This window comes from Manis pentadactyla, chromosome 4 (assembly GCF_030020395.1).
Source record: "Manis pentadactyla isolate mManPen7 chromosome 4, mManPen7.hap1, whole genome shotgun sequence".
Taxonomy (NCBI): Eukaryota; Metazoa; Chordata; class Mammalia; order Pholidota; family Manidae; genus Manis; species Manis pentadactyla.
In genome coordinates, this window is record NC_080022.1 from 185403845 (window position 1) to 185419589 (window position 15745).

At 47.9% G+C, this 15745-nt stretch overlaps 1 protein-coding gene and 1 long non-coding RNA gene across 2 annotated transcripts; both read right to left on the reverse strand.

Annotated features, from left to right (window-relative positions):
* Positions 1-1674: 1674 nt before the first annotated feature.
* On the reverse strand, positions 1675-3241 carry LOC130683613 (uncharacterized). The gene is made up of 3 exons (XR_008997468.1): positions 3162-3241; positions 1947-2413; positions 1675-1804 (listed from the first exon to the last, which is right to left on the reverse strand). It is a non-coding gene; the product is annotated as an uncharacterized LOC130683613 (long non-coding RNA).
* Positions 3242-11654: 8413 nt separating this feature from the next.
* Positions 11655-15743, reverse strand: ST6GALNAC1 (ST6 N-acetylgalactosaminide alpha-2,6-sialyltransferase 1). Its single transcript, XM_036900284.2, has 8 exons — positions 15256-15743; positions 14298-14466; positions 13980-14151; positions 13651-13789; positions 13295-13395; positions 13033-13122; positions 12851-12950; positions 11655-12595 (listed from the first exon to the last, which is right to left on the reverse strand). The coding sequence occupies exons 1-8, from the start codon at positions 15652-15654 to the stop codon at positions 12404-12406; spliced, it is 1362 nt and encodes a 453-aa protein (XP_036756179.2). The 5' UTR covers positions 15655-15743; the 3' UTR covers positions 11655-12403.
* Positions 15744-15745: the final 2 nt, after the last annotated feature.

Consider the following 15745-nt stretch of genomic DNA (forward strand, 5'->3'; position numbering starts at 1 on the left):
TTAGCTATATTTCTTTGAGTTATTTTTAAAATGGTTATTCTAAGGTCTATACTATTCATCTGTATCATAGTCTACTTTCATGTATTAGCACACCATTTCACATACAATGTAAAAACTATGTACTTCCATTTCTCCTTCCCATCCTTTGTGCTAATATTATTGTATTTTACTTCTACATATGTTTAACACCCTACAGTTCTTCACCATGTTTTTGGCTTTAAACAGTCAACCATCTTCTTAAAACATTGAAAACTGGGAGAAAATTATTTTCTGTTTATCATTTCCAGAACTCCTCTTCTCTTCCTGTAGCTCCAAGTTCCCATGTGGTGACATTTCCTTTAGCCTTAAGAGCTTCCTTTAACATTTCTTGTAGTTCAGGCCTGCTGGCCATGAGAGTTTTGTAGCTCTCTGAGGTCTGGACACATCCAGCTCCCGGGTCCCTGGTAGTTGTTCTTGCTGTGGTGGTTTTCTTTGGTTTGGCTTTGTGGAGCCTTATCCTACACTTGCTCAAATTAGTTTTCATCAGCAGATGTAAGGGGACCCCTATGCAGATTTCTGGTCCCTCTCCTGCACAACTCTAGTATCTTCCATTTCTTTCTTTTTGGTTTCTCAAAAGAAAACCATTTGGTTTTACCCTGTGAATGAAAAGCTTACAAGGAGAGCCTGAACTTGCAATCCCCCTGATACAATGTTTCCACGGAGATTATTAATGTTGGCTAATATCTCTCCTAGCTATTCATGGATTGAGGTATCCTCAAAATGGTGACTGTGGTGTGTAAGGATGTCTGTGTTAGTGTATTCCTACCATGTATACACTTCCTTTCTCTTTCTGTCTTATAATTTGTATTTGTTCCTATCTATCCAAATTGATATACAACCCCAAAATATGTTCCCACTTATTTACACTCTAATATCATAAGGCTAATCAAAATACCATAGAGAATTTACAGTAATCATTTGTGTTCATGCTGGGAGGTGCTTCAAAGTCCTAAGAGGCAGCTTGAGCTCCTGGAGAAAGTTTAAATTGTGTCAGAGTTGCTTTACCTTTCTGTAAACCTTGTCGTATTCAAATCTGTTAACCTGCTATTTAACTCAGCACAAAGCAATGCATGAGAAAATTCTCCCATGGGTTGCAGATGGATTTTAATTTCATATTTATCTTTCTGAATTAAAGAAGTAAAGTAAACTGACTCCCATATGATCAGGGCTGGGAGCAATTCATCTTCTCTTTGGTTCTCTTTTATCACTAGCCTGACCTTAGTATATTTGTATTAGTTGAACATTAGTGTGACACAGATATAGGTCCGTGTGCGGAAACTGGCCCTTTGTAAATGCACAGGTGAGATCTACTTATCTATAGAAAACCAAGCCATTGTTAAAAGTGCCTATTAACCAGCAAATCTCAAACCAATCTTCTTAATTTAAAAACAAGTTTATTTGGTCAGTTGTAGTGAGTGTACTGCTATGGTGGTATACATGGAGGGCCACACATGGGGGGCGGGCAAGTGGGCATCCGGGAAATCTCTGTGCCTTCCTCTCAATTTTCCTCTGAACCTAAAACTGATGTAAAAAAAATTGTCTTTAAAAAAACTCCACAAATCTATTGGCTTAATAATACTCAGTGGAAAACAATAAAAATCCGCATGTAGTGGAAATCTGTCACATATTTGGCTTGTGGAATCCAAGCACCTGATTCTTTTGCAGTTGTCGAGTAAACAGCGGAGGGGGCTCCTTCCTACCTTGGAAGCCGGAGGGCAGGCGGCTGTCTCCCTGCTCCCCCTCCCTGCTCGCTGGTAGCTGGAGCCTGTGCACAGACAAGTCACAACCCAGATACTCCACCTGGGACTTTGAGTCTCAAGAGACTGAAGAGAGATGCAGGGGTAAATGGGATTTCCCGTAAGTGAGGCGACAGGTAGATCAAAGGTCATGCGAGTGTTGACAAATACCTGGTGGCAGCCACACAGTGGTGGTGTCCCCGATGGACAGTTCCAGTGGCAAGATCTGGGACACAGTCTCAGCTGCCGAGTCACATGACCGCTCATTTGGCTTTGACTTCCTGCGCTGTGAGAGTGCTGTCTGAGAGCTGGACTCCGAAAAAAGAGGGCGTTAAATTTAAATAGACACGTGGGTGCTTGGTGAGAGAAGTGCTGACGGGTGGCCTTTAGTCTGGATCCTGGAATCACGTGTACCTGGCCCCCCAGTCCTCCTGGGGATCCCCTGTGTGTGGCACTTCTCCCAGAGGGCAAGATCAGGCAAGCTCTTCTCTTTGCTGCTGGTCCCTGGCGACAGTTCCCTCGGCCCCAAACAAATCAAGTCCTTACCTGCTTCCTTCCCCAGGCAACCCTGGAGCTCAGATGTCCTTGCCAATTCTGCCTGCTGGCCTCTGGGCGGCTGTATTACCCAAGAGAGGTAGCTGGGGGAGGGGGAGGGAGAGAGGCAGGGATGGGTGCTCAAGCCACTATCCCCCCAGAATCCCTGAGCACGGCCGCCTTGGATTAGACAGGGAAGGAGGGCGGAATGTCAAGGAAGAGGGTAACTTCCAGGCGTCTGCTGCGGGTCTTCCAAAGGTGATAGAATAGAATGCTCCAGAGGGTGCACTGCAAATCCCACAACATCAGCTCCACTATTTACTGACTGTGTGGGCTGGACAAGGTCCTTGAACTCTCTAAGCCTCAGTTTCCCCATTTGTAACATGAGAATGATAGCATACCAACTTCATAAAGATTGGTGTGCTTATTAAATGTGCTTCCAACACTTACGGAAACGCGGGAAGCACTGTATGAATGTTGGCTGCTATGCCCGGTGCAGACAAAAAAGCCACGCATTAGGGACAGGCACTGGACAGTGAGAGAGACCAGGCTCTTTTTGGTGAAGCAGTGTACCTGCCCACACAGGACGTTGTGAGAGCAATGCTGTACATGCAAGCCCAGTGGCACCAGACGTTCTGCCGGTGGAGGTGGCTGCACCAAGTGCCCCCATCTTAGAATGTACCCACCCCTCCCCAAAACAGGCTGGGGCTGTATCCCAACCCCCAACTCTGGACTGGATTTACGATTTTCTTTGGCCAACAGAATGTGGCGCATATGACGTTGTGTGCCTTCTGACAATCGGCCTCGAGTGACCTTGTCTTCTGCCCGTGTGCTCTGGGATCCCTCTGCCACCACGCCTAGCCCCCCGGAGGATGAGAGGCTGCTTGGAGGAGAATGGAGGTACCCAACTGGGAGCCGGCACGGCCAGACGGGCAGTGAATCTACCCAGGACCATCCAGCTGCAGTCCAGCCCCTGGGTGTCTACAGCTGCCTGCGTCACCCCAGGCCAGAGCAGAAGGAAGCTGATCCCAGCCCCAGATGCTGATCCATAAAATTGTGAGCAAACATGGTCATTTTTTAAGCCTTCAGATTTTGGAAGACACAGAGGGCAGCTCCCCAGGGATCAGGGTCGCTCTTAGGCTCTGTCTTTGGGGAAGGGCTGCTGTCAGACTTGTGCCCCAGGAGCCACGGCTCTTCTGCCTGGGCTCCAGCCGAGGTTCATGGTGTGCTCTGTGTTCATCTCTGCCCACAAATGTGGAAACCGTTACTCCTTACAACACTTCTCAGATCTTGATGCCTGGCCTGGCCGGGCTGCTGAGGAAATGCAAGACTCTAAGCAAGCCAGGAGAGAGTGGCTAACGTAGGGGGAATGCGCAGCGAGAGGGTGGATGCCAAGTTGAACACCCGCATGGCATCCACGGAAGCAGAGCACAGGAAGGACCAGATGGCAACTCACCCAACAATAGGAGTCCTTTCAAGGAGATTCTACTAGAACATTAAAAAATGTTCTGGGACCTACAAATATGTATCCCACGATTTTAAAATTTAAAAGTGTCTTTGATAACCTGAAAAAAGGGAGTAGTGTTTGTTGAAATCAAAATACTTGGTACACAGGGCAAAAGAAAAAAATATTTTAGATGTAAATTCTAAGACAACAGGAGACATGGAGGACAGGTCTGGAGGAGAGAGGGAGTGTGGGGGGAAGGTGGAGAGAAAGCACACGAACAGGTCAGTGATTCAGGTTCTCTCAAAAAGAGAGCTGGGTTTGAAGATTAGGATTCATGGACACCCAGGCAGGATCACCGGTCCTGGAAAAGATTGCCATCGAGGCCTATCCTGGTGAAACTCCAGAATTTCAAGGAGCAAGAAACTTCCAGAATCAACACCAGGTTACTTAAAAAGAACAGAGTTAGCCTAACATTGGATTCTCAAGTTCCCAGCACTAGAGGCTGGAAGACAGGAAGGCTGGGAAGAAGGCTCCTGAGAGCTGTGTGGGTGTATGTAAGGATTCACGAGTTCCCCAGGGGCAGTGGCGTGGGTCTGTACACGCAGCCAGCCCTGGGAACAGTGACACTGCCGGGGCTATTTCCCCGGTGACCAAGTCAGAAACCTAGCTGTTCCCTCACCCCCAACACTTTTCTTGCCCAGCCTTTCTTCGGGACCCCAATCATACCCCCTGATGTGGCTTCCTGATGTCAATAGACCCCACCTCTGAGACCCCGTCATCACTGCTGTTCTGGGATACTCCCTACGCACAAGCAATGCTGGGTCCGTACGATGCCTCATGGGAGAGGAATCCCATCCAGACACGGGCTTGGCTGTGCCAAGGGCTTGTCTTTCATCTGGAAGGAGTCTGGTGCCTACACAAAATGCAAGGGCATGCAGGGCCATGTTTTTTCCTACACTTAAAATCAGCTAAGTGTAGAAACTATGTCATGCAACACCCTGGGAGTGTATTTGCTTTGAGATTGTGAGAAAACACACATGCGTGTGTGTATATGTGTGTGTGTAGAGGGTCAGGGCAAAGGCCTCTGGTTTCCTGATTGCCAGGGAGCCAGCACACTGCTGCTCTGTATGCCCGCCCAGAATTTGATAATCTAGAGAATGCCACGTATTAGTATAAACCAATTTGCAAACAAGTTTGTGGACAAGCAGAAATCTTCAGACTTAGTACTATGGTGCACGTCTTTCCTTCTGTAAACACAGTGTTTGTCTTTAAATTTTCCTTTATATACAGGTCAACAGGGTGTGTGAGGACTGTCATGGAGAGCAGCATGAATATGCACCAGCTTCTCCTAAGTAAACCCCAGACCTTCTATTACTAATACAACATCCGTCCTGCTTCTTAATCTCTCTTGATCTCTGTAGTGCATCCTTGACTTAGAAGCAACTGGGTAGAACAGAGGTGGACATAGCAGAAAATTGTGAGTGGGGTTAGAGTTATACTTTAAGTTTTTATTTTACTTTTATTTTGAGGTACATACAGTAAAATGCATAAATCTTAGTGGAAAGCTTGATTATATACTTTAACCTTTCAAATCCTCTGAATCTGCTGATTAGAAACACAAGCCCCAGGAACGTGAGAAGGGAGGAACAGCATTAATTAATGGCAGATGGATCAGTAACTGTGTGACTACCTGATCAATGATCCTTCAAAGAGGAAGGGAAGGTTCATGATCATGCAACCCTGAGTGGACACCTTGAGGCCCCATCCGCTTGTGAAATAGTCTATTTCCGGCCCAGGCTTTGAATACTTATGACACCTCAGGGTTAGGAAGCGTGAACTTGCCCTTGGGGTTCTCAGTCCAAGCTGGCATGGGCCAAGGTAAAGGGTGGTGGCTGTGAAGTATAACAAGTTTACTCATGACCTGTGTGTTCCTGTCAACTTTTTACTTCAAATTTGTGAGAGAACTAGGCTTTCAAGAAAGCCAGTTCCAAATGTGTTTCTGGTTAAGAGTACCTATAACAAGAAAGGATGACTCCGTAATATTGTAGACCAGGTATAAGAACAGAATGGCTGGTTAAAGGTGTCTGACTTACCCCCAGAAATCAGGGCAGCCATATGGGTTATATACTACCCACAAAGAGCTCTCTCTGTCTAGGTTGACTTCCCAGAAGCAGAGCCTGAGGCAGGGATTTGGGATCATGTGGTTTACCCAGGAAGGACTCTTCAGGAAATCCCAGTAAGGGAAAGAGGAAAGGGGCTATTAAGAAGAGGTCTTTGGTAAGGTTAGGCCGTGGGGATCTAAGCATAGATATCACACCACAGAATCTGTCCTGACTTAACCAAGTGGGCAGGCCTTGGTACCCCTTCAGTGGGGCATTGGCTGCCAGGAGTGGATGGCAGGCTGGCGTGTCCCCAGTTTGCCCATGAACCAAGGGCAGTCCTCCAGAGAAGGGGACATATAGCCATGATCACACGGAACCAGGATGGGAAGTTGGGTGGGTCCCCTACACTAATCTGTTATTCATGTCAAGCCAGAGTTCTTTTCACAGTCTGTCAGGAGATGACTCAACTATAGCATCAGAAACGTTAGATGAAGAGGTTGCATCTTTGTTTTGGACTCTAGATGATTACCTTCCTCGAAAGCATGGGCCCCCTTCATCCTTGCGTGTGCTGGCGTGTCCCCTAGCCAGCGTCCTGGGAGGTAGGTCCAGTCGCACCACAGTCTCCCCCAGTTATGCCACTTGCTCTTCTCAGTATAAATTTTGGCAAGCCTCTGAAGTGCAAGGTATACATGACCGTAGCTGGTAAATGCTAAATGATAATGTTTTTTGCTTGCTTTTCCCCTTCCTACCTGAAATGTAAGATAATCTTTTAGTTGCATGTAGTGATGGGTGATGGGGATGGAGGAATTCCATTTTTTGCATTTTTATTAGAGTGGGTCTTATGGACGAAAGCATTTAAAAAGGGTCTTCTTATTTCCCAGGGAGATAGATAACAGTTTTATTGCATCTTTTAAGGAGTATAACTCAGTGAATTTTACTATATGGTTTAGTATATTCAAAAAGTTAAAAAATGTTTCCTTAATGTTTACTGTATTAGAAAATCCCAGTCTACTTTGTGTGTGTCTCCTTTTACATGGAACACTTCACTTCTGGACTTCTGGTCACCAAATGTGTTGGGGGGGCTGTCCCCACACCAACCAATTCTGTGATGCCAGCTGGGTGTCCTACAATTTAGCCCAATTTAATTCAATTCTGACATTATCTACCTGAGATAGCACCAGATTCCACAGGTTAAGGGCTCAGTCCCATAGGCTGCCCCCACCCCACTTCAGACGCCAGTCACATCTGGCTTGTCACCTATGCTTCTGACCAATTGGCTGTAAATCTGAGATGCCCATGATTCCCTCTTTGGATTTGATTAATTTGCTAGAGCAGCTCACAGAACTCAGGGAAACGCTTACTTATGTTTACCAGCCTATTAAAGGATATGGTAGGGACTCTCTTGTCCCCTCCTGGCATGAGCCGGGAGCTCTGTCCTTTCACTGTATCTCTAAATAAAAGCCTGTACCTTGCTCTCCTGAAAAATAAATAAATAAATAAATAAAAATAAAGGATATGGTAGAGGATACAGATGCCACCCAGGGCGGGGTCGGGAGGATCCTGAGTGCAGCAGCTTCTGTCCTGTGGAGTGGGGGTGCACCAGCCTCCGGATACGAGGGTGTGCTTGCCCACCCGGAAGCTCTCTGAACCACATACTTTGGGGATTTTATGGAGGCCTCCCTTAGGGATGAGCAATTACTAACTCCTTTTCCAGCCCCTCTCCCCTCTGGAGGATGGGAGGTGGGGCTGAAAATTCCAGGCTTCTAGCCAGGGCTTGGTCTTTCTGGGAACCAGCTCCGCCCAGGAGCCCACCCAGAGGCACCTCATTAGGACAAAAGGCATTCCCATCACCCAGGAAATCCCAAGGGTTTAGGAGCTCAAATATGTTTATTTTCAAGAATCTCACATTTGCCAGTTTCTCTGCTCACCATTCCTTCTCACATCTTAGACCTTGTTAGGACCCTTTTCTTCCAGAAATGCATTCTTTAGAAGTTCCTCCAGTGACTTTCTCTTGGTGGTAAGCTCAGCTTTTAGATATCTGAAAATGTCACCGGTCAGCCTGCTCTGGGCAGTTTTCCTGGTTGATGTTTTCTCTTAACACTTTCAAGATACAGTTCTACTGCCTTCTGGTTTCTGTTACCACTGCTGTTGAGAAGTCGACTATCAGTCTGATGGTAGGTCCTTTGTAGGCATTTTGTACTTTTCTCTCTGGCTACTTGGAAGTAGATCCTTTCTTTGCCTTTGGTGTTGTGCAGTTCACAGTGTGTCTAAGTGGAATTCCTTTTTCTTTATCTTGCTTAGTACATGCTGTGCTTCTTGTACTTTAGAGTCATACCTTTCATCACGTGTCAAGAATTACCTACGATTATCAGCCTTTCATGCTAATCTTATCTTGATGGCATTCTCTGTATTTCGTTTTCTTTCGGGACTCTCCTGGCTTATGTTAGATCTTGTTCCACCTTCTGTATTTTTTAAACTCCTCAGTCCCAATATCCTTATATTTCTGTTTATTCTCGGAAATTTCTTTAGCTCTGTAGCTGTAAGTTTACCAATCCTCTCCTCTCTTCCACTGTGGATCATCTGCTTTTTCACTCATTTGTTGAAGTTTTTCCTCTAACAATCATAATATTTTTATTTCTAGAAGTTCTGTTAAGTTCTTAATCAAATATATCTGAAGAATTTTATTTACTCGTTTGGAGAATTGTACTTTTTTATTCCTTTAAAGCCTCACACATATTTACCTTATATTCTGTATCTTGTTTCTCCAATGTCCAAAATCCTGGAGGGAGGGCAGGGAGGACCCCAGTTGTATTGCTCTTAATATAAGGGAATCCTGGGGGCCTCAATTGGAGGTCACTCTTTGCAGACAGGTTTTATCCTTGTTTCCACTGGTAGCCAGGGATTTGTACAGCCTTTTTCCCTTCTAGTATCTCAGCTTAATGTGAGCGTGTCAGGTTCAGCCTCCCTCCCCTAGCTACTGGCCCCAGGCTTAGCCCTTCTTGGGTTCCAGTTCTGATACAGACATCTGCCTTCAAACCCCTCTGCCTTTCTTGAGTGCTGGGCACTTTCCATTCCCAGCTCTGGCTTCAGCTTAAACTTGCGGGAGGTAAAGAGAGAGTGCGAGTAGCGCAGAAATGGAGGTCTCCCTTACTATTAGCCCAGCAATGCATTATACTTTTATTATCCGTCACATAGTTCTGTTTTTGTAAGAGGGCCCTATAAAGTAGAAAACCCACTCTACTATCCACAAAGGAAATTCTACACCTTTAATACTTTTGCTTTTATTTATTTATTTTTTAATGCTATTTTATTTTTTATTAAGGTATCATTGATACACAATCTTACAAAGGTTTCACATGAGCAACGTTGTGGTTATTACATTCACCCATATTATCAAGTCCCCCCACATATTTATTTTTAATTTTGAAACAATTTCCTACTTGCAGAGAAGTTGCAAAGTAGTACAAAAAAACTCCCATAGTCACTTCATCCAGGTTCCCCAGGTGGTAACATTTTACCACATTTTGCATTATCTTTCTCTCTCTCTCATTCGCATTCCTGAACCATTTTCCCCAAACAAGGTATAAATTAAATTGCAGACAAACATCTCCTTCATTTCTAAATACTTCAGTCTGTATTTTCCAAGAACAAGGATGTTCTCTTCCATAACCACACTACAATTATTTTGAAAACCAGATAATTAGCACTGACACAGTACTATTATCTAATCTGCAGGCCTTTATTCATATTTGGCAAATTGTTCCAATAGCCTTTGATAGCAAGTAAAATTAAGGGAAAATCTGGCCCAGGGCCCATTCCAAGATAACACATATCAACTAAAAAAAAAAAAAAAAAAAAAAAAGGCAGAGCTGTAGAACAATTTGTTGCATTTATTTGGGGTCTTGGGATTGCAATCTGGAAGACCCAGATTTAGGAGGCAACCTAAACTGTGTTCCGAATTCTGACAGTTTAGGGTTTTTAAAGGTAAATGGCAGGAAGTTTGTTCATTTACATGAATTGCTTTGAACAGTTTGTGATTAGAGCTGGCAGAGAAATTTGTACACTATTCAGTTTCTGATTGGTTGCTGTGGCCGAAGCCCGGTGAGTCCGCGTAAGTCCACAATGGTGGTTTCGGGAATGCGGCGTGGCAGTGGGCTGTATCCGCCATCCTTCTGAGATGTGAAACTGCCAACATGTGCAGACCCCCTTCTCCTAAGGGCCTTCCGGCCCCATCTGAGTTGTTTCCCTTAGCCATGATGACTCCATTTTGATCTTAGTCTATCACGTTTCACACACATTGCATTTGGTTGTTTTTTTCTCCTAACATCTTTTAACTTTGACCTGTGTTTCAGCCTGTCTTTGTCTTTCATGATCCTAGCATTTAAAAACGTCATATATTTTATAGAATATTCCTCAAATTTGGATTCCTTATGATTAGATTGAGGTTGTGATGTCTTTTCAGTAGGGATGCCACATGATGTGTGCTGCATCCTTAGAAGCACATGGTATTGGTCTGTTCCGTCACTAGTGATACTAACTTTGGTAACTTGGTTAAGGTGGTGCTTACCAGTTTTCTCTACAGTAAAGTAACTAGTTTTGTCTTTGTAATTTGTATTTTATGAGAAACAGTTTGAGACTAGGTTAATGTCATATCATCTGCACTTAGATTATTTTCTAATTCTTATGCCTTTAATTGATTTCCCTTCTTGAATTCTTTTGACTGATACCTGCAGGGTAAACTAACCCAACAGTCTACCTGATTTTGATCCGGATAAATGAGGCTCAGCCTTTATGTTTCGGTAGCCTGAGTTTAAATCTGAGGAGGTAGATTTGGAGATCCTCTACTGATGGTATATGATACAATATATTATATAATATTGACATAATTAACTAGCAGGATATAAAATTAACATACAGAAATCAATAGCCTTCATAAACATAAACAATAACCAGGGAAAGATATAATGTAGAGAAGACCCATTTACAAAAGCAACAAATAAAATACTGAGCAACAAATTCAATAGGAAGTGTTCAAAATCTGTATGAGGAAAGCATTAAAACACTCCGGAAAGACAGGGAAGTAGATTTGTACAAACGGAGAGTCCTCCGGTTCCTGGAAAGGATGACTCCATGTAATACATCGGTCAGTTCTCCTCTAGTAAATTGATAAATATGATGCAACTCCAATAAAAATACAAAAAATTTTATTTCTAGATCCTAAACGGATACTAAAATTCATATGGAAGAATAAACACGTAAGAATGACTAGGAAAACCTGAAAAAGAAAAGCGGGGCACCACGGAGGAAGGGCACCAAGGTGCCTCCCCCTGCCGCCAGGAGCTGGTACTGCACCCCTTTTGAACAAAGCCAGTCTATTCCTGTTCTTAACTCGCATTGGAACCCTGAACGCTGAGCGTTGAAGCTAAAAGGGAACTTGCTTTTTTAAAACATTCTGTACCATCACTGAGGATCCTCACTCTGTTTACCATCTTTGGAATTCCTCTGGGCTTTAGAGTCCAAACCCTAGAGACAGAGCTCACAGAGGGAAGATGAATGGAAATGCCTTTGGCTGAGCCGCAATTCTCATTATGGAATTTGAGAAAACGCAGACTGACGGGAGATTAAAAGAGTGAAAGGAGAAGGAAGACTGGATCCTTATTGCGCCAGGCTTTTTATGTACAGTAGTAAATCCTTGAGAAATAGATGTCCTAGATGTCATTTCACAGGTTAGAAAAAGTTAAAGGATGATTTTTTTTAAAAGGTAAAATTGTGATTCGCATACAAATATAAAATGGACACATGCTAAAGAATTTATTGAGCTCACTAATCAATGGAGAAACTAGTAAGATGTAACACTGGTTCAGAGGACAACCCGAAGTCCAGACACGCACAGGGACAATCAGGAATGCAAAAATGAATTTGCTAATAGGTACAAAACTGGTCTCCAGCCACAGGAGAATCATTGCCTGCATCTTTATTGTACATAATTTACTTGCATCTCCATTTTTTAATTATCAGTTTTCTACAACCCTGAGAGTTGTCATGTAGCTCAAATGGCAAGGAAAGGCACAGATCCTTCGAGAAGCAGATAACCCCTGGAGGGCTCCTCTAGATGATCTAGAGTGAAATTAAATAATGCCTTCAAGACTTCACAGCAACTCAATAGAAGATCTGGAATTCAAATCCAAATCTCTTTGTCTCCAGAAGGTCAGGCTCTTTCCCCTGCACCAGGTGACTTTTGGGCCATGAAGGATGATTTCAGCAGGAGTCATGGTATTAACCACTCATCACCCCGTTTAGTTAAAACTCCTTGGTCTCAAGAGCAGAGTGCCCCTTCCACGGAACAGACCTGCAGCAACTTTCCAAAGTCCCCCAAAGCTGTCAGAGGTCTGCAGCCCTGAGGACAGCCCCGCTACCACATCATTGTTCCCTTGCAAGTCTGGGGAGCTTGGAGCTGGTCTGAGCCCTGGGAAAATGCTAGAACGGTCTCAGACTCCCACCGCACCCTGCACCTTGGGTGGGCTGAAGGAACTGCTGTAGCCAGGTCAGATCTTTGGTGTGGAAGTCACAGGACGCTTGTAGAGCCAGATTATACCTTCATCATGTAGCCGCTTCCACAGTGTTTTCTCTAAATTGAAGTCATGGTTGATGTAAAAGATCGTTTTTTTCCATGACTTATCATAGTAGTGATTAGAGAAGTGCTCATGGCCCTCGGTGATAAAGCCATAAGCACTCACCTGTGTAGAAATGGAGGAGAAATAAGGTCTCTGATTGCTCTTTCCCAGGCTGCTTCTCATGGGCTAACTCTGTGTTGGGGGTGGAGTCCCTTTATCCGGCTCCATCCCTGGGGCTCTGGGTGCAGCTCTCATGCCCCACCCCAGAGGGGGAACCCAGCCATTGTCCCACGTGAGCACGCCCAGGAATCGCCCAGAGCTGTTTCTGCAGGCACTCCTGCTCCTGACACAGGGACGCACCTGGACATGGAGCCTTACCTGGTCACAGAGCTGAAGGGCAGTGAGCAGCATAAGGGCCCCAGTGGTGGGGCGGTATATTCTCCAGTGGGCAGTGTTCAGGGTCTTAGACCTCAGAAACCTGTGAAACACCCGAGTCCCGCAACTGTCAGGAGCTGTAAGGCTGAGGGACCTGGTCCCTCACATGGGCTTTCCACTCTCACCTGTTCTTCATGTAGCGGAGCAAGTCTGGGTGCAGCAACATGTACCTGTCCAGATGCAAGGCTTCCCGAAAAGCTTCCAGGGGCCTGCGCCTGTGTCAGGGATACTGTTCAGGCTCAGTTCTCTTGCCCCATCTGGTGTGGGCCAAGCCAGGGTCATGGGCATGGCTGGTACCCCATCTCCAGGTGACTGCCCCCACCTGTCCTACCCTTCACAGCTGTTCACTGCACAGCTCAGTTTGGGCATGGGGAAAGGGCAGGGTACCTGGACCAGAGGTTATTTTTCACCAGGGTCTGATTCAGAAGCAGTGCTTCTAGCCACTCATAGTCCCGGGTGCCTTCCAGGAAGTGCAGGTAGTGAATATCCTGAGGACCAAGGACGGGATGTGGTCCAGACGTCTGCCTTCAGGACTGTGGGCTGGCGGGGCCTGGCTCTGACTCCAGCCCGCCCGCTTGCTGTCCTCTGGCCTGGCCTGGCTGTCTTCCCTGCTGTTGCCTCTTGTGTGAACAGAGCCCCCGTGCCAACCCCAGACCCCAGACACCGGACGATCATCCCCTTTGTCACCTGCGTGCTCCCTTATCCAGGCTGTGTCGTGACCAAGCCCATTCCTCTTTGCTCACCTTCCCCAGAGGCACGTGCTGGAAGCCCCGACTGCCCAGTATAATAAGTGACTGGGTCAGGGAGAAGGCAGTGAAGCCGTAGAAAGACGTCCGAGTCCCCACATCCTGTTCGTAGCCCTTGATGACAGCTCCGCTCAAGCTATAGAGACAAAATCAGGACACATGAGTGCAGGCGCGAGATGCGTGCAGGTGGGTGGGAAGCGGAGGAGAAGCGGGGAGGCAGCAGCCGCATATGGGAATCCCCCCCCACGTACAGGCGTGGATGCCTGTCGGATCTTGGCGAAGAGCCTGCCTCGGCGGGAGGGGGACCTCGGGGAGGGCAGGCTCACCGGAACACGTAGTCGTGGCCGTCTATCTCTCGGCCCATGCGGGAGTTGTTGAGGATGCCCCCGTTGCCCACCACGGCACAGCTGACGCACCGGGAGCTCCCCGCTGGGAGGCTGGCCAGGAGCAGCTGCTGCTCCGCCACTGGGGGGAAGCGTGTCACCACGTTCTGCACCACTGGAATGGGGGGGTCCGCTCAGAGCTCTGCAAGGGCCAGGGGTCCGGGGCTGGCGGCCCCCAGGGACGAGGCAGATCAGAGACAAAGAGCCAGCTGCCCTCTGCCATGCCTGGCACACAGCCAGCCCCCCCGGGCAGGGACTCACAGGAAAAATTGAGCTCCATGAAGCCGAAGGGCGGGGCAAAGTGCTCCAGGCGGTCCCACTCACTCCGGTTGAAATGTCTGGAGTCCAGGAAGAGGGTGAGGTTGGCCAGAAAGAGTTCCCGGAACCACAGTGACTTGGAGGCTCTGACCTTCAGTGAGTCAGGGCAGGTCTGCGTGCAGGAGGGCACGGGTCAGGGCAGGGAGAGGCCCAGGAGGGCCACAGCCGGGGGCTGGACTGCGCGGCCGGGGGCGGAGAGCGGGCCTCAAAGTTCGGAAGGCACCACCTCTGCTACCTTTTCCACCCTATTTCCAGGTCTGCTCAGCCTCCTGGCCATTGTCCAGGCCCACTCTAGTCCTGAGGGGTCCCAGAGGGCAGGCGCTTCTTGCCCTCAAGGCAAATGCAACTCCGCATGTGCGGGAGGAGCAGCCTGTGAGCGTGCTCCCTGGTGCGGGGTTGCAATTACAAGTGTGAATGTGTATTTGGGGTGCTCCCCTCCTGTAGGTGTGGCCCAGGCTGCTTTTCTTAGGGGTGGAGGAGAGGGAAGGTTGGGGAACTGCTGTACATTCCCAGGAAGCAGGGCTGGGTGTCAGGCTGGGGTATGCTTGTTAGTCCGTGCTCCCTCCGTACTCCCCTTCAACCCTCACCCCCTCTGCCTGCAGGAGGATGGGGAATCAGGGGTCAGACCCCAGAGCAGGTCACACTCTCCCACCCTGACAGATGGCCTAGGCCTTCCGGGGCGCAGGGCAGCTCCTTCTCCTCACGCTGCCCAGGCTAGGATTTGGGTTTGGCCTGTAGAGGAAGGAGGGGTGGAGGGTAGCTGTGTAGGGTGACAGCCCAGGCTGGGACAAGGCAAAGCCTAGGAGTGGAGCCTGGGGGGAGAGGGCGAGGGCGGGTGGGCTGCCTGCCGGGAGGGGCTTCAGCGCAGGGAGGTCCGGACAGAGGTAGTGGCAAAACTCACCGTCTGTCGGCCCCCAGTGTCCAAGCTGTAATTTTCCTCAAAATCCCACTGGGGCTCAGAGCGGAAATTGCTGGCCCGCAGCCTCTGGCCTCTCTGTGTGGCGAGGCCCTGGAAAGGGGCGGAAGGCGGGGTGGCCTGGGAGGCCGTGGGGGCTGCTCCTCCTGTTCTCCTTCTCTTTGGCCCTGGGGTGGTCCACACCTCGGCCTCACTTTCTCCAATGGGCATCTTTGCTGTGGCCGCCCCTTTGCCCCGACGCCTCCCTGGCGCTGTCCTCGGGGCGGCTGGCTTCCGCGGCCGGCCCCTCCTTCCTCTGGTTGTCCTCCTGTCCCAGCTCTTCAGCGATAGTGCCTCTGTACGGTCAGAGGCCATCTCCCCGCCCCACCATCCCCAGGACAGCATGTCCCCCGCGGTGTCCCGGCTCTTCCATGACGGCGGCTTTGCTGTGCCAGGCACGCTGCCCCTCTCCTCTGCTATGGCCCAGACGGCCCCT